Genomic DNA, 23,101 nt, shown 5'->3' on the forward strand with positions numbered 1-23,101 from the left:
TTAAAATTGAATAATGATATATAACACATAGAAATTTTAACTCAGTTCAGTGCAATAACACCTAATTTAGGGATACCAATCTAGGAAGGAAATCCACTATCAACAGTATTAGTTCAAAGCTAAACAGTCCTAGTTTACAACTTCCGCCTAATCACTACCCAGTGCAACTTCTACCTAGAAGCCGACATCTAGACCTGGGAAATCTCCATCTCACAACCTAGATCACCTCAATGATATCTAACAGCCTCAATCCCAGTCACTGTATCAAGAACAACCCAATTTAGAAGATTATACATCAAATACAAAATACTTAGTCTTGCTTAAAAGCTTCAACCAAAAAAAATAATCAACTTAATGCTTAAAAGCTTTTAAGAGTGAGAACACACAACTTGAAAAATAGTCAAGCAACATCCAGTCTACCACACAATATCAAAATAAACGTGGGTGACTTGAAACACAAGAGACTTTCAAAACCTAAGCTTTTTAACCTTCCCCTAATTTTATAATTGTGAAAGACTTGGTTACATTAGGTCTAGGGATCTCTTTAAATAGTCTTCAGTAGTCCATGGGCTTAGAAACACTTTACTTGATCCACAAGCTGAGAGTAGCAACAAATCTGCAGAGAAATCTTTTTTAATCTTGAAAACAAATATTGTCTCAATCATATAAATTTAGAAGCTTTAATTCTGGTGGAGATTTGATTCCTTTTTTCCAGATTAAATATTCTTGACTTGCGTAAATCACTGAGATATATCCAAAGGAAATATCACAAAATCAATTTAAAAATAAATCAGATATGTCAAGATTCTAAACAACCTGTGCTGATCTTCTAGTTCAGAATATCATGAAATCAGTCAGGATATCTGGTTTTTCCTGTAAGCTCATACTCATTTGTATCAAGAGATTAATATGTGATGACATCTTGCTTAACATCTTTCAAGCACCATATTTAACAAAATTCCGCCAACCCCAATATCATGGAGCTAACAGGTTTCCTCTTGGGAAATTAGGGTTTTTCGTTTTTATGGATCACATAATTAGTTAGGTGATATGCATAACCTATTATGAGCATTAAAAATCCCATGTGTAGTTTTCCTTTTGAGTCATGATTTCTCTCTTATAAATATAATAATGATGATACTTTGTCATTGCAGAATTTTTACGAGCAATTTTAATGTAATTGAGTTATTTTCGAGCAAAATATCAGTTAAAATGAAGAAGAAATGAGAAGAAGAGAAAGAAAAATAAAGAAATTAGACTTGGAAGAAAAATGAAGCAAAATAAGAAAAATTTCCCCGTGCAGTAATCGTGATCGCGATGCTTTTCATCCAAGTCGCGATGCTTTACATTGTGGCCACGACGGGTTTTTGATTTGACGCATTTTGACTTGTTTAAAAGGAAAAGAAAGGCACTTTGAGAAGGGTTACAAAATTTGAAAAGGATTTTGATGACAAGGAAATATGGGAGATCGAGAAGTGGAGTTTTTAACCATTAAAGACCTTATTCTTCATTGATTCTCATGTATTGTTCATCTAAAATCATGGTATTTATATATATAACTATGTATTGCTTATATAATCTTATTAGGTTTTGTTAGACGAAGCCGGTTTGATCTTTTGAATCATGTAGTTGGCATTGTATAATTTTATTGATTTGATATTATAGTTTTTATTCAGTTATTCTTGATCGTAATGTTTTTTGTGTGTTGACGGCCATATGAATTGAACCAAGGACCATTGCGGTTACTGACCCTAACGTTGTGAACTTGAAAAAAGATAATTGTTCAAAATTAGTAATTAACTAGGGGTTGGAAATTATAAGTTTGTGAACAAGAAATTAACAAGCGCTCTTGCCTGTTTTTACTTTGAATTTATCTAAGGAATTAGGGAATTGTTGTTAAGAAGAGCTAGTAATACTCCAAGGAATTGGGTGTAATGGTAGTGTTAATTTATCGTAATTCTTAAAAATCACTTCAAGAAAATAGACACAGTTACCAATAGTGATAATTAGTGGACTCAAAATGAAACCTGATTACTTTCTAAATCTCGTATCTTCTATCATTTTTATTCGCGCAATTTACTTTTTCAAAAACAATTTGAAAACCCCATGTATTTACATTTAAAAGCACACTAACAACCTTGTTAAATTAAGAAGTCTATGTGGAGACAATATCTTATTTTTAATACTTCGACACAATTAATTCACTTTCTAATTAAGTCATCAAGGGCTCTCCTCACTTAAAAAGTGTTTTAACACTCTTTTTCACTTTCTACTCCTTTTCTTCTCATTTCTCTCATTTCACTATAATTGACTTAGTGCTTTAAGAATGAAATATATTTATGAGGTTTTTGTTGTGTATCCTAGTGCAAGGGCAATATTGTAATTTATGCAAGAATTTTTTATCTTGTAGCATATCTTCGATATAAGTCTCAGTTTAAGTTGTGAGCTTAGCTAGTAAAGACTCTCTTATGGTTTATGAGATTGTCCCTTAAAATCTATGTTTGGTTTGTGAGCTTCGCTTGGTATAAAAGCTCTCATTTGATTTGTGAGATTGTCTTTTAAAATATCTGTTTGATTTATGAGTTGCACTTGGTATAAAAGCTCTCATATGGTTTGAGATTATCCTGACATAAGATCTCGTGTTTTGTTTGGAGGATAGTTAGGGTAAAATTCCATGTTTGATTGTAAGAAGGTTTGTGGGCATAACATTTGAAAAGGTCACACATAAAGTGGATATCAAGAAGAAATTTTTTGAGCAGAGAACGTAGGCCAAATGGTTAGACAGAACCTCTATAAATTGCTAGTGCAGTATTTTTCTCACTTATATCTCTTTATTTATGTTGTTTACTTATTTGCGTTTTGTTCAATTCTGTTGTTTACTATGATTTATACTATTTATTTATTATGCTGCTTACTCTTTTCAAAATTGTTTTGAACAATTGATTTTACAAAAGATTTGTTAATTGGACATTGCTTTTTAAAGCAACACAATTCACACCCCTCTTACGTTTAGAGTCACTTATCTAACAAGTGGCATAAGAGCCTAACTTATATTATAAGACTAATTGTCTTAGGAAGTAGTATGAAAACTACAAACACTTCTATTTTTAACCAAATACTTTCCATGAATACACCTCCACCGTTTGATGGTGAATGGTTTGAATCATGGAAATAGAGATTTGAATTTTTTATTAAAGCAAATGATTTTGAAATGGAGGATTTTATAATTAATGATCCATTTATTTCTACTTTTTTTTCTTTGAAGATAAAGTAGTAAACAAACCTGATTTTCATTAGACCAAAGAATATAAAAGAAAACTAAAAATTTATTTTAAAGCCAAACATGTTTTGATAAATGCCTTAAGTTCTAAAAAATGCTTTTATGTTTTTAATTGTGATTTTGCTAAGGAGGTGTAGAACATTCTTGAGATGTTCCATGCAATTTCTCCCAAAATCGGAGAAGAGAGAATGAATTAACAAATTCAGGAAGTTGGAGTACTAAATGAATATGAGAATCATCCTCATAGATGGTACTCAATCATTGAAATCTTTGGAGGTTGTGTTAGAAATTTTGTATCTAACAACTATATAAGAATTAAGAGTTGACATCAGAAAACTGATTCAGCCCTCAATTCAAAAAATAATGGTGCCTTTGTTGAGATTCGGGAAGAATCTAAAAAGAAGAAAATCATTAAAAAAACTCAAGTAGTTGATCCGGTTGCTAAAAAAAAAAGAAAGATTTTCATCTCCTCATCATCATCGACTTCATCAAAAGGAATACTGAAAGATGAAAGTAAAAGATCAACATTTTTAGAATTTGTTGAATGAACAATCTTAATAGATATACGATCTTCCAAAGAGCTATCATTCGATAAAAATGTTGAATAAGTTTCATAAAAAAAAAATCTTTGAGAAATCATCATCGGAAAGAACATTTTGTGATTCATCATCACATGTATTTATTATTTGTACATTACCATAACCCTTTAAATTTCTATCAATATTCCTACAACTATTTATATGTATTTAAATGCTTTCATCATAAAATTGTTTTTATAAAATTATCTTTTAAAAAAAAATATTACTCTTTGAATATTTTTAATTATAGGAAAATGTAAAATAAATTTTATATGTAAAAATAATTAATTCAAATAAAATTTTAAAGAGAATCTTATGTAAAAAAATCTCTTAAAAAATCTTATATTTAAAGACTAGGAAGTTTATGTCACTTTCAAATAAAAATATTTAAAGTCAATCCAAACATATAAGAGAGTAACTTTATAAATATTTGTCTTAGTTAATGTATTATAAATATTATTGATGAACAATAGGAATATTTAAAGCCCTCTGAACTGGACCTTGTATGGAATAAATATAAAATCAAATGACACTTTAGTTCAGCAAACTGTAAACTCAAATTTGACCAACGCATGACTCAACTGAAATCAACCAACTAGAAACAAACACACTATCCCAATTCCCAATAACAACATAATTAAATACCACAAAATAAAATGAAATATGTATAGTAATTAAATGACCACATTGCCCTTTGTACAGCGTACAACCGAATCAACGAGACACAGCAGATTCGGGTTTCTGAAGCTGACGTGGATACAAGAACACACGTAACCCATACTTCATGAAAAGCGTGAGAGACATCTTCTGCTGAACCCGATGACCGGGAACCGGTAAAAGCCGGTAACGAATCAACACAGCAGCAGCAACAGATTTCATCTGAAGGTAAGCTAAATCCTTCCCCAAACAAGTCCTAGGTCCAGCATTAAAAGCCACAAACTTATACCCATCTTTCGGCGGTTCGAACCGGTTTCCATGAACCGATAACCACCTCTCCGGTTTAAACTCCATGCAATCTTCACCCCACACACTCTTCATCCTCCCTACAGAATATATCGAATACGTCACCGTCGAACCCGCCGGAACCACACTTCCGTCTGGCAATACATCATCCTCCACCGCATATTTAGAATCCTCCGGCACCGACGGATACAGCCTCAGCGTCTCAGCCAACGCTGCTTTCAGATAAACAAGCTTATCAGCTTCTTCAAAATCCACCGCCTCATCCGTCCATTTACGACAATCTCCACCACGAGTTTCAGCCAAAACCGCCGTCAACTCAGAGACAATCCTCTCCTCCACGCTGGGATGATTCATGACAAGCCAGAAAAACCAGCTCAAAGCAACCGACGAAGTATCTCTCCCGGCGAGAACAAAATTCAACGCTATATGTCTCAGTTTCCCGGCGTCAAACGGTTTTCCATTGCCGTCGCGTTTTTTCAGAAACCGTGAGAGAAGATCATCGGAGGGAGATTTCTCGCGAGCAGAAACGGCGTCGTTCATGTACGTTTCAACGATTTTTAAACTCTGATTCAGTTTTCTCTCAGCTCCGATACATAGAAGCTTCTGGAACCTCCAAAAGAATCCGGGGTAAAGTAGTCTTTGCAATGTAGCTTCGGTGGCATAATCAAATGAAAGAGAAAACGGGTTATCGGGTAGATCCGGTGAGAGAGTTTCCGGATCTTTACCGAAAGTGAGTCCACAAATGTTATCAAAAGTTAACCGTAAAAGAAGGTCTTGTAAATCAACACTAACTTTTTCTTTAGCGGCTTTGTCTAAAATACACCATAACCGGTTTTTTATGGTCCGGTTCACCCAACGAGCCATGGCTTGGCGAAGGGTTCGAGTGGTGAATTCGAGTGCAGCGGTTTTGCGTTGAACCAGCCACGTGTCACCGTCGCTGTTGAAGATTCCGTGACCTAAAAGATCGTGGAAAGCGGTTTGCCATGTGGGTCCTTTTGGGTAGTTATCGAACCGGGTTCGGAGGATGTGTTCGATGTTTTTTGGGTTGCTTGTGACTGTGTAGAAGCCTTGTTTGCTTGCCAAGAAAGGGAAAGGGAGGATGCATGTTTGATAAGTGGATGAACCGCCGGTTTGGTTTAGGTTTGAGGTGATCCAGTCGTGAACCCGGTTCCGGTTTAGGAAGAGAACCGGGAGGCTGCCGAAGAATGGGAAAACTTTTGGACCGGTTAAGTTTCGGGCTAGTAAATGGAACCAGAACAAGTATGCGAAGAGTGTTGCTGTTAGAGTGAACAACAATGGAAATGTATTTGTATCCATTTCCATCATCATGTTCTTAACAAAAGATATCATAATGATGAAGTGTGTTTAATTTTCTTCTTCTTCTTTTTGATGATAGAAATGTGTTTATGTGTTACTAAAATTATTGTTGTTGGGTTTGTGTGAATGTGTGTTGTTTGGGGAACTTTAAGCAAGTTTTGGTTTGGTTTGAAGTTTAAGGAGAGATGGTGTTTATATATGTAGGGATGGGGTGGGATTTAGGAAAGGTTGTTGGGAATTTTTTGGTTTTTTTACAAAGTCACTGTTTGGTTGATAGAAGTGTTACGTGTAAACAAATTAGTAGACATCCATGCATGCACTTATTACTACTACTATCAATATTTGGTGGATACCCAATATTTTTAACATTACTATATCTGTTCCTAAAACAATACTTCCTCCATAATGATTTATGAGGAAAAAACACCTTTTTTTTTTAATAAATTATAAGATAAAAAAACATCAAACTTATTTTATTTTAGAAATGCAGAAAATGTAAAATTAAATGTAAATTGTATTAGTGTGGGGAGTATACAATAAAAGGAAGGGTTGAGCCGGGGCGCGTGCTATATCTCCGCCCATGATCCTAGTAAAACATACTCATGCAACATTACCCGGATAATCTAAAGGTGATTATTATTATTATTATTATTATTATTATTATTATTATTATTATTATTATTATTATTATTATTATTATTATTATTATTATTATTATTGAGTAAATCTCAAACTTCACATTGGTAAGAGATAGAGCATTGAAAAAATTTATATAGAGTGACATCGCTCATCCTACAAGTCGGTTTTCTAGGCATGATTTAGGCCTAACAACATTTCTTAACATGATATCAAAATCTAGTTTAAGATCTGGTGGACCACCTATGATCAGGCAAGGGATGCCATTATATCAGAATATATCGATCGGATCATGGCCGCCCATCGATTATATCTATGCACCAAGCCCAAAGGTTTTAGGATATTTTTTGAAAGATCAGATTGTAGGAAAATTTGGAAGAATTTAAAAAATGAAAAATAAGAAAAAGAAAACTCTAATTGATTCTTGGAGGACCAAATACTGTCACGCCATTTAGAAGACTCTATTAATATCGGCGAAAGAAACTTGAAGGTATTCTAAAATAGGGAAGAACACTTAAAGAGAGGTAACACATATGAAGGATAATAAGTGTAACACCCCAAATTCTAGACTAATTATTTATTTAATTATTTTAGCGTGAATCTATGAGTCATTGTGAAGTATTGAAGATGTGATGATATGTTGAGTCCTTATTATGATTTGTGATGATCTGTGATGTTTGAGATTATGATGACTTATGTGATGTCTTGATGATTCATGTGATGTCGTGGTGATTTGCGTGATGCTTAGGTGTATTGATGAATTTTGGTGTATTTTAGAATAATTAGAATAATAAGTGGAATTATTTTAATTAGTAAAATAAAATAATATCAGTGTTAGAGATATTAAGGGTATGAGTGGTCATTTGTGAAGAGTAAGTGAGGGAAATATGGGAAGACCGTATTAGGGGTCCTAGGGGTAAACTGAGAAAAGAGGAAAGAGGGAATCATTATGTACGATCAAAGTTTTGAGAAGAGGCAGAGGGAGAGAGCTAGGACACGAAGAACATGGAGGAATGCGTAGAGAAAACGCGAAGAGAAATAGAATCCAACCGTGAATTAAGGTAAGGGGTGACTATTCTTTATTAAATAATATTATAGTTTTGATGATGGTAGAATAGATTAAGAGTTGAACCTCTATTTAGGATGTAAGGGTTTATGAGATTCTGACACTGACATGCCCAATTTGATGGATATGATGCAATTGGTTTGTTATAATTGATGGATGATAGTCATATTGCATTGTTGTTGTGTTAGATTCATGAAAACTGATGAAAATTGGTCACTATAATGTGTGGGCTCGTATTTGATGTTGATAGTGGAAGTAGGAATGAAGAAAAGTCATAAAATTGGAGTTTTCTGTTACAGCAGCGTCAGGAATCGGTTCCTAGATGGGAGGAACCGGGTTCCCATAATAAAAATCCGAAACGAGGTGATTTTGTTCAGCAGGAACCGGTTCCTAGATGGGGAGGAAGCGGGTTCCACAGATTTTCTTAAATTTCACTTAACTTTAAAAGCTCCTAACTTTCAAACCGTAAGTCCGTTTTAGACGCCGTTTTGGACGTTGTTCCTTAAATTGAATACTCTACCATATGAAATAAAGAAAACAACAATAACTTGATTTTATTTTAAAAAGTATCGTTTTCTCCAAATGTGGTTTATTCTTGTATTGCATAATTGATGAGGTGCAATGATTTGTTGTTTGCATAATTGAATATATGCGATGATGTGTGTTGTTATAATGTGATTGCTTCTGCTTGTTATGAAAATGGATGTTGTTCGTGGTAAATATGGTTATCATGTGTTTTGATGAATGGTGATGCAGATGGATGTTATTCATGGTAAATGTTGTTATCTTGTGTTTTGATGAATGATGATGTAAATGCCTTGTTGTTGTTGGGTTGATTTGTTGTACTTGGTACACGATTGTGAGAGGTGCTATTGTTGTTTGAACTTTGTGGTGAATTAAATTATGTTGATGATGTTCATATGATTTAAATTGGTGATTTTCATGAGATAGATGAGGCATGCATTTGTTTGAATCATATGTTGACTGTATCCAGATGGAGATGGATCAGTGGTAGCTAATTCCCATTGTGTAGAATTAGTGAGAGAAGTAGCCGTATCCTTGATGATGGTGGATCGGTGAGATGGGTGAAACCCATGATTGGTACCACATGCATATAGTTGCATTGCATTAGGTGTATGAATCATTATAACATGAATGGAAGTGTTCCAATGTTATAATATTGTGTGTTGATCAATGATTGTGATTGGTATGAATTGATAAATCTGAATATGCTAAGTAGGGTGGATAATTTCTTATGAATTCTATATCTGACGATTTATAATGCTATTTAATTTATAATGTAGCCTCACCCTTACTTTGATGATTTCAGATTGAGGTAGCGGCTTTAGCTATCGGTGAGGATGGCTTGTAAAGTCATGTCTTTAGTTTTAATAAATAGGTGTCGGTGTCATGCTCTGAGACTTGTAACACTGGGGAACGCTTGATTGAGAGTTGTTTATGCTCTATTATTTCATTTTGATTGTTTGGATAATTATTTCTTTCGAAACTAAGGCATGTGACCTTATGAATAGTATTTTATGTGATTTTAAGAATTATCCAAAGTTTGTTTAATTTCTGCTGTGATAAACATGAATTTTATTCCAATCAAATATTGTTCTCAGTAGAGAATGACCATGAATGTAGAATTTTATTTTAAATGAATTGTGACGCCCTTTTATTCATGTTAAACTCTGATTGCTTTTTAATTTATGCGGGGAAATTAGAAGGGTGTTACAATAAGAACGAAGGAGTAAAGTTAAAAGGATGAGAGAAATGATTTTCTCTTATTTATCCTTTAGATGAGACCATAAGATGAAAGAAAAGTGTTCCTAAGGGTAAATTTAAAAGGATCCTCAAGACTGCACCTACTAGTAAACTAGGGTCGCATCACTAGGGATTACATCATCGAAGTCATAATGGTAGTTACGGTTCTCATGAAGTAATTCTGACACACTATTCATAGACCATCATCTTATGAATCTTAAGCCTCACGTGACACGGGGGAAGGACGACAAAGCCAATAAATTCACATCACACTCAAATAATAAAAGATCTAAGAATATAAAAGGCCAACAAATTTTGAAACAATAATGTTAATTCTCGTGGAAAATTTAACAACATGAAGTCCGATGTGCGCGTAGGATGACAATCTGAATTATAAATCATACTCCGGCTACGACAACCCTGGTTTGGGTGGCTATTGGTTTAGGATGTTACCCACTTTATAAAGACTTAACAAGGAGAGAAACTTGAATAATGGAATACCCAAATGCTCCACGAAGCACCGATGATCCTCAGATGAATGAAAAAATAGATTTAAAGGCATTTGTCCATAAGTGTATTCGTAGAGAAGGTTCTAGAGACCTAAAACCCTACTATGAAGGCCCAACGAAGGCCCCAAATTTAAATACACCTTCTGGTCACTATTGTATTATAAGCAAAAGTCATTAACATTTAAACTAATTAATGATTGTATGACTACTCCCTCCGTCTCACAATAGGTGTCCTCTTTGAGATTTTCACACTTTTTAAAAAAATGATTAATTATGTTGATTTCAATGATAAAGTGAATCTCATTTACTAAAATAACCTTATTAATAATAGGTAGTGGAGTACTTAAATGAATTAAAATACAATAAATAAGGGTAAGTTAGTGGAAAGAAATAATAAATATCACATTGATATTCTAAATGGACAAATAATTTGAGACAAATAAAAATAGGAAAGAGGACACCTATTGTGAGACGGGGGGAGTATTATATCTTTGATTTAATTCAAAATCATTTAATGTCGGTAGTTGATTCATCAAATATAATTAAGAACAATATAGTAAATATTATTGTGATTGTACATGAAATCAAGAAAATTAATTACACTAAACTAACTTTCTTAATCCATGTGAAATTGGTTATTTTTGCTTATAATTGTGACCCTAAATATCTCACGCCTTTGAATGCCAGTGACTTGAATGTCTCGAGATGACTTGGTCGGTCCGGAGCACCAAAATATAAACAATATGTTACTACTACGAAAAACACCTTTCGTCAAACAACATTACAACGACATTTCTTTACCCATGGTAGAAACATGTTTTTGGGCGCGTTTTGTTTTGGATTTTACTAAAAGGTATTTCACTACGGACTTTGTTAAACTCCTTAGTAAAATGTACCAAAAGTTACAGGGTTCAAATTCTAATTCCTTCATTATCTCAGCTCCTTGTATATCGTTACGGTTATTATTTTCAACCGTGGTGTAAAGTCCAATCGTTGCATCATAGTTTCTTCTTGTCAACCGTGATGAAAAGTGATATTTTATTAATATATAAGCGAAAGTGTTTGTCTCCTAGTACATAACATTTGTTTCTCTATAAACAAAACCCTAACATATTTCACTCTTCCCTCTCGAAACATAACCCTAACATCCATGTCACTCTTCACACATACTGCAACCTTCAAATTCGTTTTCACCAATCGCTACTTTGAGGTTTGTTCATTAAACTTATGCTCCAATTTCGTTTACATTTCTTGTTAAAAATGGGTTTTCATTTTCTCATTTAGTGAATGTTCTCATTTTTTTAACTTCGTCTTCATCGCCTTAACAAAGCACATACTTTGCCTATGGTACATATGGTTTGTGTTGCTATGAAAACAAATATAAGAAGTAAGAAGCTATTGTGGAAACTTTATCCACCTTGTATTTCTTTTTCATAGCATCATAAGCTAGATGAACTTCATAATTTGTTTCAGTTCCACGATTAGTTTCAATAAAAGGTGTGTTCTTGAAACATTTTATTATATCTTGTGTTGTTGTATGTTGTTAGTGTTTTGTTGCTAAAATGTATTTTTTTGTATGTATTTGTTGTGTTGTCATATGTTGTTGTTGATAAATATTCTCAGAACAAGAATAAAACATTGCTAACTCACAAGAAAAAGGCTTTTTGTGACTTAGCAGTGTCTTGTTCTTTAAATTTTTCTGCAGGTTAACAGTAGATGAAGTTGAGTATATTATATGCTATGTAGATTGTTTGTTTCACTAACCTTTCACTAAAAATATGTTCATTTAAATTGACATAGAAACTTATAATCTGAAAATTAAGTTATATTTGAAAACCAACTTATATCAATCAATATTTTCCGAATTGCATGCGTCTCATCATTCATTTCCCTCTCTTTAACATTAGAATATGATTCAATGACATGATTCCTTCATTACATCGACATCTTATCTTATAGTTTAATTTGAATAAAATTTAATTATTGGCTAAGTCTACCTCATCTTCGTCACTTATCATCGTGATTGTTATATGATAAGTCATCATAACAATCACGATGATAAGCGACGATGATGAGGTTGAGGTAGACTTGACCAATAAATTGATGTTATTCAAATTAATCTAGAACAAAAGGAATTAATGTCATAAAGGACTTAGACCATTGAACCATATTCTATATGTTAAAGAGCGGGAAATGAATGGTGAGACGCATGCAATTCGGAAAAACAGTGGTTTGTTTAATTTGATTTTCAATAATAGTTTAATTTTCAAATTGTAAACTTCTTCATCAATTTGAATGATTATATTTTCTTAGTGAGGTGTATGGAAAAACAAGCAATCTACATATTATATAATAAACTACAGGTACTTTCCACAACGATTATCTATTGTAACCGTAATGAATTGTTGTTTATGTTCCAAATAAATTATTGCAGATAGGTTTCGAACTGATTACCTAAATGTATATATCACAACCGTTGGTTAGCGTAACCGTTGTGATATGTAGCGCGTGTCCTGCCTTATTATCACGTTCTCGAGACCATGGTGAAAAGCACCAAACATACAATCACCCCTTACCTCACAACGGTTGGTCAGGTGTTGTGGTATCTCTTTTTCAACCGTTGTGGTATTGCTTTTCCGTAGTAGTGTGTCAAAGTTCTCCACCAAATCTAAGCTCATCACTTTCTTTGTGAATTATATTGGTCATCTCTTCTGTTAAGTCAACATGGGTTCGAACCCGCGACATTTCACTTATTCATTTTTAAAGAGTGAACTCCAGCCACTAGAGCATGTCAAAAAAAATTGGTCATCTCGAGATTAATGACTAACATGTTTATAAATAATTTTAAATTTATTTTCATAAATCTTCCATAATAACTTCTAAAAATAACTTACATAACAAAATATTTTAACTATTTTAAATTTTATCATGAAAATATATTAACTTAAACATTTAAATAATAATTATATGATAAAGTGTATGCTATAAGCACTTAAAAAAATCATTTATTCAAGGAGGTCCAAGTCTAAATATTTCTCATTGTTCTATCAAATAAAATAATTAGGAAAAAATATTTATTTATTTTAAGAATTCTATTGTAAAAAAAAGTTTAACACTATCTGTGAATTATAACCGTTAACTTGTTGTCAGTGAATCATAACCGTTAAATTACTACCATTTGATTTTTTAATCATATAAAATATTATTTATTAATGATTGTGATGCACTGATTGTATAAAATATTTTACAAGATAACAATTAATCTCAAGGAGAATAGTATTGTTAATGCTTACCATTGTTTACAAATCTTGATAGTATTTGAATTTGTTACGGCAGCACTTTAAAATAAAAAGTGTTACTGTTTTGAAGTATAAAAGTAAATCAATATATAAATAATAAGTGGTTAAAAGTTAATCTTCCTTAAAACAAATGTATGTATGTCTTAACAAGTACATAGCCCTAACTACTTTAGTCTCTTTGATGACCAATTAGTAAACTTTTTGTTTTACTTTTATTCTTGCAAAGCACAGTAAAGTGCAAGAAAAAGAGTAGTTGGAGATGGTATACCCAAAAGAGAAAATGAGTTTTCCGAAAATTTGGAAATGACTTGAAATCAATTTGCAGTGTTTCGTGTGAGAAAAATTAGTAATACTGAATGACTTTACTAGCTTATTATAAGCTCTATGGAGTGGAAAGCTGGAACAGTATGAAAAAAAGAACTGACGAGAAAAACACGTGAGGGAAATCTCATATATCCTCTTTTTCTTTTTTTTTACCTTAATACAAGTGATGTGGACCGCTGATATATCACCAATGTGAATTTAAACAAATAAAAAAAATCAAAATATTATTGGAAAAAAGAAAAAATGAATTGAAATAATTGTTTAAGTTTTTAAAAACAATTATTGTTAAAAAAAACGTTTAAACACATACTTTGTACAAAATAACGGTCACCATTTTTCATAAAAATTCAAACAAAATAAGAAAATATCAAAATATATTAGAAAAAAATAGACTGAAAGATAATTGTATAAGTTTTAAAAAAACAACTATTAATAAAAAAAATCTATTAAGCACATATTTTGTAAAAAAAAAAAAAATTGTGAAAAATAGAAAAAAAATATTTTTTAGGGTTGATAGAGTTGTAATAATAAAAAAATTTATAAAATTTAATAAATGAGATAAATAAATATCCAAAATTGTTTATTAGTAAAAAAAAAAAAGAGAATGATCTAAGAGAATTAAGTTGAATGTTGTATTTATTAAATTTTAAACTATGGTTTAAAATATAAAAAAATAAAATAAAAAGTCAGTAGTACAAGTGGCATAAGTTTAATTTTTATTTTTTTAATTGTAAAAAAATATAAAAACCTGTGTGTTCGCACGAATTTTGATATGATTATTCGTGCGTTCACACGGTACTGGTGTGCTACCCATGCGAACGAAATCCAAAATTGTTTTACATCAATAATATATATTTTAACTTTCTATATATTATATCAATGCGTTCGCGCAGATTTTAATATGGTTACTCGTGCGTTTACACGGTACTTATGTGTTACTCGTGCGTTCTCACGAATTTTGATATAGTTACTCGTCCTCACAGGATATTGGTGTTTTATCCGTACTTGCGAACAGCTACTAGTGTGATCTCGTTACTATATATAAATAATAATACTAGTAATAAAAATATTAAAAAGAAAAAAATAGATAAATAATTGATTATTTTGTATATAAAAATATTTAGATCAATAATAGATTTTTTCCCGTAAACCATTTTTGGATTAAAAATATTTAATCATAAATATCATTTCTTAAATATAAAAATATTTAGAGCAATAACTGATTTTTTTTTCCGTATACAGACTTCATTTTTGTTTAGGTATCATTTGCAAAAGAATTTGGATGAATAGTAAATTTCGTATATAAAAATATTTAGATCAATAATAAATTTTTTTCCGTTAACCATTTTTAATAAAAAATATTTAGGTTATAAATACTATTTTTCGTAAATAATAGATTTTTTCCCTTATACAAATATTATTTTTTTTAGGTATCATTTACAAAAATATTTGGATCACTATTAAATTGTTGTATATTAAAATATTTAGATCAATAATATATTTTTCCCGTATACTATTTTTGGATCAAAAATATTTGATAATAAATACCATTTCTCGTATACAAAAATATTTAGGTCAATAATAGATTTTTTCCGTATACAGACTTCATTTTTGTTTAGGTATCATTTACAAAAATATTTGGATCAATAGTAAATTTCGTATATAAAAATATTTACATCAATAGTAGATTTTTTCCCGTATACCATTTTTGAATAAAAAATATTTGGATCATAAATAACATTTTTCGTAAATAATAATACAAATATTATTTTTATTAAGGTATCATTTACAAAAATATTTGGATCAATATTAAATTTTTGTATAAAAAAATATTTAGATCAATAATAGATTTTTTTCCCGTATACCATTTTTGGATCAAAAATATTTGATCATAAATATCATTTATGGTACATAAAAATATTTAGATCAATAATAGATTTTTTTCTCGTATACCATTTTGGAATAAAAATATTTGGATCATAAATACCATTTTTCGTAAATAATATATTTTTTTCATATACAAATATTATTTTTATTTAGGTGTCATTTACAAAAATATTTGGATCAATATCAAATTTTTGAATATAAAAATATTCAGATCAATAATAGATTTTTTTGTCTATTCCATTTATGAATAAAAAATATTTGGATCATAAAAACATTTTTCGTATATAAAAATATTTAGATCAATAATAGATTTTTTTCCCTGATACAAACTTCATATTTGTTTAGGTATCATTTACAAAAATATTTGGATCAATAGTAGATTTTTTCCCGTATATCATTTTTGAATAAAAATATTTGGGTCATAAATACCATTTCTCGTAAATAATAAATTTTTTCCGTATACAAATATTATTTTTATTTTGAATCAATATTAAATTTTCGTATATAAAAATATTTAGATCAATAATAAATTTTTTGAAAAAACTTTTTGAATAAATTTTTTTCCACATATCATTTTTGACAAAAAATATTTCGATCATAAATACCATTTTTCGTATATAAAAAAATATCAATAATAAATTTTTTTTGTGGAAGAAAGAAGTGAGAAAATGATGAAAGAGAAAAAAATAGAGAATGGAGAGAGATTTGATAAGTTTGGTAAAATATAAGAGTTGTATTATTTTAATAATAAAACTAATAACTGTATGGTGCAAAGACCAAAAAACCACAATTTTAATGTGGTGGCAAAAAATCAAATAAGAATATTTTTGACTTTTCCACAACCATTAGTTTTCTTATATTCTAGATTACACACCAACCTATTATTTTATTTTTTTTCTTAAAACTTTTAAGTATTTCGCAAGTGAATTAGTTTGTTTGAAACAAATGTTACATGACGAGTTTGAGACATTGTTAGTCCAAAATTAATCCAATTTAAATTAAGTTTTTTAATTATAAAATAAGTTTGTAAAATTAAAATGATTTACTTATAAGCAGATACGAATGTTTTAAAAAATGCTTTAGTTTTATAGGGGTGTAGTCGGATTTTTTTACAACTCGATAGGTTAGTTTTTTTTAAGTGAAAAAACGAGGAAGATGTGATAAAATCATATGAGCAGCAAATTTGTTAGATATATTGTAGAGAGCTCTGGCAGAGATGATAAGATTGTAATTTGGCCAATAAAAAAGATAGAGTGGTTTCTACTGGTTCTCATTGTAGGGAATCAAAGATTCTTGCGAATCATGTACTCTCCATCTTTGACGAGGTAGAGTTGATCGCTCCAAAGATCACGATAAGGAGGCACATGTTCCTGTGACTGATTATCTTGAGTTAGAGGCACATGCGAAGGTGTCTAACCAGGCTAGGTGAAGATCGTGATGGTTTTGCGGATGAGGGGTTTTTTGGAGGGCCCTTCGACCCTACCTTGTTGTCAAGGAATGTCGATCACATTTTTTCCAAATTATGACATGGTGATGTATAAATATTTTTGTTCTTGACTGGCCCAAATGTCCCAATTGGCCCAATTCACTCTTGGCATAGACCGACCCACTAAGCATTGGCCCAAATCACCAAAGCCCAGAGGGTACAACGTTCACCGAACATTTCGAACACGTCTGGGGATTAACCGAGCACATTGGGACCCCGTCTTTGGCAACAACTAGTATCCCGGGCACAACTAGTCAAGACCTAGTCAAAGAGCCTCTATATTCTAGGCCGGAAAACACGTCCTAGCCCAAAAGATAGGAGATCCATGATAACACTTATAAATAGCCCTCTATCCCTAGAGGGAAAGGTAATCCAAACTTTGCCCAAAACTCTCAGCAGTGCACATGCTAGAGGAGGTTAGCATACTTGTAAATGATGTTGGCATGTTGTCACTGGTAGATTGCTTGCTCACATGGAATGCACATATGAAATTTACTAAGGATGGGAAAATAACTTTAATGACATTTATTAGGGCAAGGTCCCGATCAAACATCTTGACCTTGGGAAACAACTTCTTAGATGTGATTAAGATGGATGTTTCAACATCTTTATAATATCTTCGATCGATCTCCCAATCGTTACATCCAGCTTGACCGAACTTTTTGTTTCGTAACGGTTAAAGGTATTTCACATAGCCCTTAAATTTGCATTCGTCTTCAGCTCAAAGTTGTTGAACTGAATCTTCCCTTCATTGTCAATCGAGGGTGAACAGTACCCGAGCTTCATAATTTTCCAATTATATGAGTATTGTAGGAGATTCTGCAATATGAATTTCAAATCTACAAGAGGGGTGTGCTCTGTGAACTTGAATGCAATTGAGGACTCTGGGTCGTTGAAGTAGACATATGCAACATGCAAAATATGTTCATTCTAGTGTAATGTAATTTTGTAAAAAAATGAGATGAGAGACTCATAATTATATAACTTCTAGGGCAATATGGACCTTAGAAGTTATATCATGTACTAGGGAAATTTCCGGAAATGAATTTCCAGAATCATCATATCCTAATCATATGGAAATTCATTTCCAAAACCACCCAACTCATAATAATTTTCTGAAACAGTCAGAAATAGAATCAGTTTTAGAATGGAAGATGGAGAAATATTTTTGGAAACTTAACCATATATTGAAATATTTAAAAATGTATATATTTGATATCATTAATATTAAGACAAAATTTACATACAAAACATGTCTAACCATATAAATACATTGTGGAATAAAAATTAAGAATAAAGATTGTTGTCTTTGAATATGTGTTCCAACACTGTGATACTGCCACCAAATGATGTATGTATTTCATTATGCTGATTTTGGATCATTTGATTCACAGAGTCTCAATCTCTACACAAATTACTCTTACTATTTCCCTACCAATTCTTCCGTGTAGCATAGGCCGACTCAACTCGGTTAGATTCACAAGGAATCTTTGCGAGCAAACAAAAAAACAAAAAACAGTCAGTTTCCCTATTTTCTTTCAATTCTCTCTCTCCTATGACAAAGGAGAAACTTTCCCAGTAACCAAATAGCAAACAACCCAAAGCATAAACATAAACAGTAAAGGGCTCGCGTAGAGTACTACGGATACTTAGGGTTCTAATACCTTCCCTAACGGGCCCTTAGATCTCTACTAGGTGATATCCCCACACATATACACCCAGGGTTTATTTATATTGTTTTACCCATCCTTCGTTTAGGATAAATTAAAAGTTCTACTGTATCGCAAAAAGGGTGGTAGCACCAAAAAGCGCGCAACACATTCGAACATAGTGTCATCCGTAATGATCTTAACTTTCTCAAACAAAAAAACCTTATCAAAATGAGGATGAAAAAGAGGAAGAGTATGAAGGGGATGAGGAAAATAAAGATATGGAAGAAAGTGAATAAATATATTTATGTCTCATTTGTTTAAACTTTCTTTCAATATTTTGGCTATGTTTAATTTTATGCTTATGCTCTGTAAGACAAAGTTATTTCCGTGTAGTTTTTGTTATTTGGTTGTGTAAGACTTTATGTTATGTCGTCAAGTTTTATGTTGAGGTTAATCATTATGATATGTGTAATACTGTGAACTGACTTTATCGAAAATGTGCGGATAGCAAGAGTCGCCACCGACTTTTATTTTATCCAAACATAAGAAAGGCTAAAAGAACAGAAAAAAACCTTTAAAAGAAATTTTGAGTTCGGGGGGTAATTTATGCAAAGGGAAGGTGTAAGGCACCCTTTGCATCCATGGTTTTCCATGGGCCCTTAATTGCTTTTCTCTTTGAAACCAAAAATTTAGAAATGTAGAAGAAGAGAAACAAGGACTTTAGCTCGTAAATGAGCGTAGCCTTATTGAAGTTTTTTAGAAAAAAGGGTAGAAAAAGAAATTTAAACCAGAGCAAAGCAATTAGGGGCAAATTACCTGGTTAGATGAAAAATGTTCTTTTAGCCTTTCAGGGCTATCCATACCATAGGAGGGTAAGGAAGTCCTTTGATTTGGAGGTTGAAGGGTCGTCGAATTATCGTTCGCCATAAGACTATCCCATGCCATAGAGAGGCAGGTAGTCTAAGGGAAGGATCAGAATAGCCATCTTCATTAGGCAACCAGAGGATACCTCAGCACTTCGTAGGCAACTTCGAGGGACGGGGTCATTTTTGGCGAATCGAAGGCAGCATCATTAGGGACTTATGACCTTTGAATGAATCGAGGCAACATGGCTGAGGTATCCTCGCATTCGAGGGACTTGGCTATTCTGCATTAAAACACAAGGCAACAGGCAACAAGCAACAAGCAACAAGAAGGGTACCATAAAAGGTACATGGGTGCAACAATCACGTGATTAATTCAGAAATTATCTTATAATTAGTTATTCTAAATTTAATTCAAGGTTACCACTCCCTAAGGTTACTAACCACACAATAATATAATGACAGGTTAAGTGCCTTCAAGGCCAAACAATACACCAGGAAGCAGTTACAAAAATATTATGGGAATGCGGAAAAAGAAACCAGGGGACCAGCAGTGCAATAGGTATGACATAAATAATAATTAAAACAGAAAAATAAATGAGGTTAGGTTTTAGGGTTACCGACTGATCGCTTTGACAGTTGGTCAACCCTGAAAATTAGGAAAAAGAAAACAAATACAAAGGGGTGAGTGCGTTATCAATTCATTCACAGTTAAAGCTAACCCTAATTTGATAAAAAAAAAAGGCAAAAGCAAATTAAAAATAAAATATAGAATAGGACTTAGCTTTTGATCTGATATGGTTCGCAGTCGGGGGTAGCCTCGAGGTTAACCCTGAGAAATTGGCAAAGACAGACAGAAGAGGAAGTGAGTGCAAAAAGAGTCCATTGAATTTCAAGGTTAACCCTAATAATATTTTTATAAGGCGAACAAATATTTAAATCAAATAATAAAGTCGGGACTTAGCTTCGTAATAGGCGTGGCGTGTAGTCGGAAGATGCCTGATAATGATCCTGAAAAGAAATGCACAAAGAAAATATTTTTAGTGTATGGCTAATTCTCGCAAATCCTGAATCAGGCGTAAATTAAATAAAAAATTAGATTTAATTAATTATTGGTTTTTAACCTAATTAATTAAATCGGTCAAAATAACATTTGGATTTTTTAAAATGTCAAGATTTATTTTTAATCAATTAATCAAAATTAATTAGCTAATTAAAACAATTTAGACAAATTAAACTATTTTAAAGCAATTTAAAATAAAATCGAATAATCGATGATCGAAAATAAATAAAAAATTTTAAGATACAAATTTTTTTTAGAGTTTTCTTAAAAAAAGAAAGAAAATTTTTTTATATAAAATTTATATATATAAATAATATTTAAATAAATAAAAAAAGGTTTTATGTAATTAAAAAGAAAATTTTTTGGAAAAAACTTAGCTCTGATCCAGTGCTGTAGGCGTGTGTGGTCCATCATGCACTTGCGTGATCTGGCGCGTTGGATCTGCTTTGGTGAGGATCTGATGGCTTTGTGGGTGATGGTACACGAGAAGATGGTACGTCTTAATGCACTGGAACCAAAGCTGTGGAAAGAGAACGCGTGCGCCAAAAACGTTTCAAACCGGCCAATCGTAAGATGACACGAGGTCATCTTCTTCAACCAAAATCATGCAACTAGGTTTTTACAGCGTTCTTTTCAAGGAGCGCTATAAAAACATGGATCTTTCACACCTGCAAAATAGCGAATAGACCCAAACCAACATAGAAATTTTTCGCGAGTATGTAAAACGAACCGTCCAAACCTTGCGAAGATGACCATGGCCTTAATTAGCCCTAATTTCACCTGTATCATAAAGCCCTAAACAGAACCAGGAAACCCTAGCAATGGTGGATGGCTCATATGGTCACGCAAATGCAATTAAACCACCAGAATCACATAAAACATCATGCTAAACATAAATATGCAATCCAAAAACATGTATGATGCGTGAAACGATGTAATCGAAAGAGTTTAAAATCGGACAAACCGTAGGCCCTTGCGCAGTGTTTTTGATGCTCTAGTGTTCAAAAACGATTGGAAATCACTCAATGACGGTCCAGGAACGTGTTTGGATTGATCAAATGCCTTGAATTGGCTTGTAACACAAATTTGAAGTTTGAGTTTTTTGGTGAATTCTTGAATTCGGGTTCAGGTCCTCTTGTGCAGAATTTTTGTAACCCTTGTGATCTGAGTTGCTTGTGTACTTATAGAGGATGAATTAGGGTTACTCATCTTGGAGAAAATCCATTTGAATCTTTGATTGGCAATTTTGGAAAATATGATTGAAATATGTTTCCAAATCCAATATTTTCCAACCAATTGGCTCTTGCACGAATTTGATATTAATTAAGACACATTTTGATAATTGATTCTGATTAAAATCAAAACCAAATCAAATTTTCTTGTATTTTTTCAATTATATAATTTATATTGTATTTTTCATGAATTAAAAAAATCAAATATTAATCAATAAATCGTGGCAAATGAATTTGGGGCCTTGGATATCATAAAGATGAAGATTGGGCCAAGAAACATTGGGTCCCTTTGCAAAAAGATTCATTTGGAGTATATTATTTCACATATTTCTTCTTAAAATTATCCAACTTTGACAAGGCATATCTCCCTCAATTTTAAAGGTATGGAAGAGTTCTAGGACTTTTTAGAAACCTTGAAGAGTCCTCTAACCAGTGTTTTTGGTCTCATGTCAAAATAATTTTCCATGCTCCTTGTGTGTTCTTTTGAAAAAGATGACTTTTTGTTGACTTTTGAAAAGGACCTATAATGATTTGGTCCATATCTCTCAAATGAAGCATTTTTGGACTAGGCATGTGAGAGACAAAATTGTAGAGAATTCAATTTCATTCAAAATGAGCTTTGGATGGAAGATTTATGATGTTCCATGTGAGAGTTATGGCTGGTCAAAGTTCAGTTGACTTTCTCCTATGAAAACCCTAATTTAGAAACTTTTGGAATTGTTGATTTCTGATCTTTCCTTGATGAACCATGATCAATTCTTGATTAAATTATGAATGATACTCCAAAATAAGGATATTGACAAAAAATCAGGAGTTTTGACTGTACTTTGACCACAGTTGACTCTTAGGTCAAATCAGTCGACTGTTGACTTTTTGAGCAATTGAGTGATCAACTCTTTGAATTGAGACCTGAATTTTGTCATGGAAGTAGTTTGGAATATCACAAACCATATGAGATTCCTTGGAGCTTTTGATCCATTGATTTTCTTCAAAGAAATCAAAACCCTAAATCCTTGAGCCATTGTTTGGTATGAGCTTGAATAGGAGAATGAGATGGGCAAATTTTGGGGTATGACAATATGGTTACTTTATGCTTTGTGTGTTACATTATACCTGTTATTATGCTTCATGTTTCAATCTTAAAACTTTTCCCATTCTTTTTGCTAATGACAAAGGGGGAGA

General features: G+C 32.0%; 1 protein-coding gene across 1 annotated transcript; it reads right to left on the bottom strand.

Annotated features, from left to right (window-relative positions):
* Window positions 1–4,296: 4,296 nt before the first annotated feature.
* LOC131630294 (cytochrome P450 86A1-like) lies at window positions 4,297–6,288 on the bottom strand. Its single transcript, XM_058901085.1, has one exon. It carries the CDS (start codon window positions 6,169–6,171, stop codon window positions 4,573–4,575), a length of 1,599 nt encoding a protein of 532 aa, XP_058757068.1. The 5' UTR covers window positions 6,172–6,288; the 3' UTR covers window positions 4,297–4,572.
* Window positions 6,289–23,101: the final 16,813 nt, after the last annotated feature.

Source organism: Vicia villosa, unplaced genomic scaffold (assembly GCF_029867415.1).
Source record: "Vicia villosa cultivar HV-30 ecotype Madison, WI unplaced genomic scaffold, Vvil1.0 ctg.000666F_1_1, whole genome shotgun sequence".
Taxonomy (NCBI): Eukaryota; Viridiplantae; Streptophyta; class Magnoliopsida; order Fabales; family Fabaceae; genus Vicia; species Vicia villosa.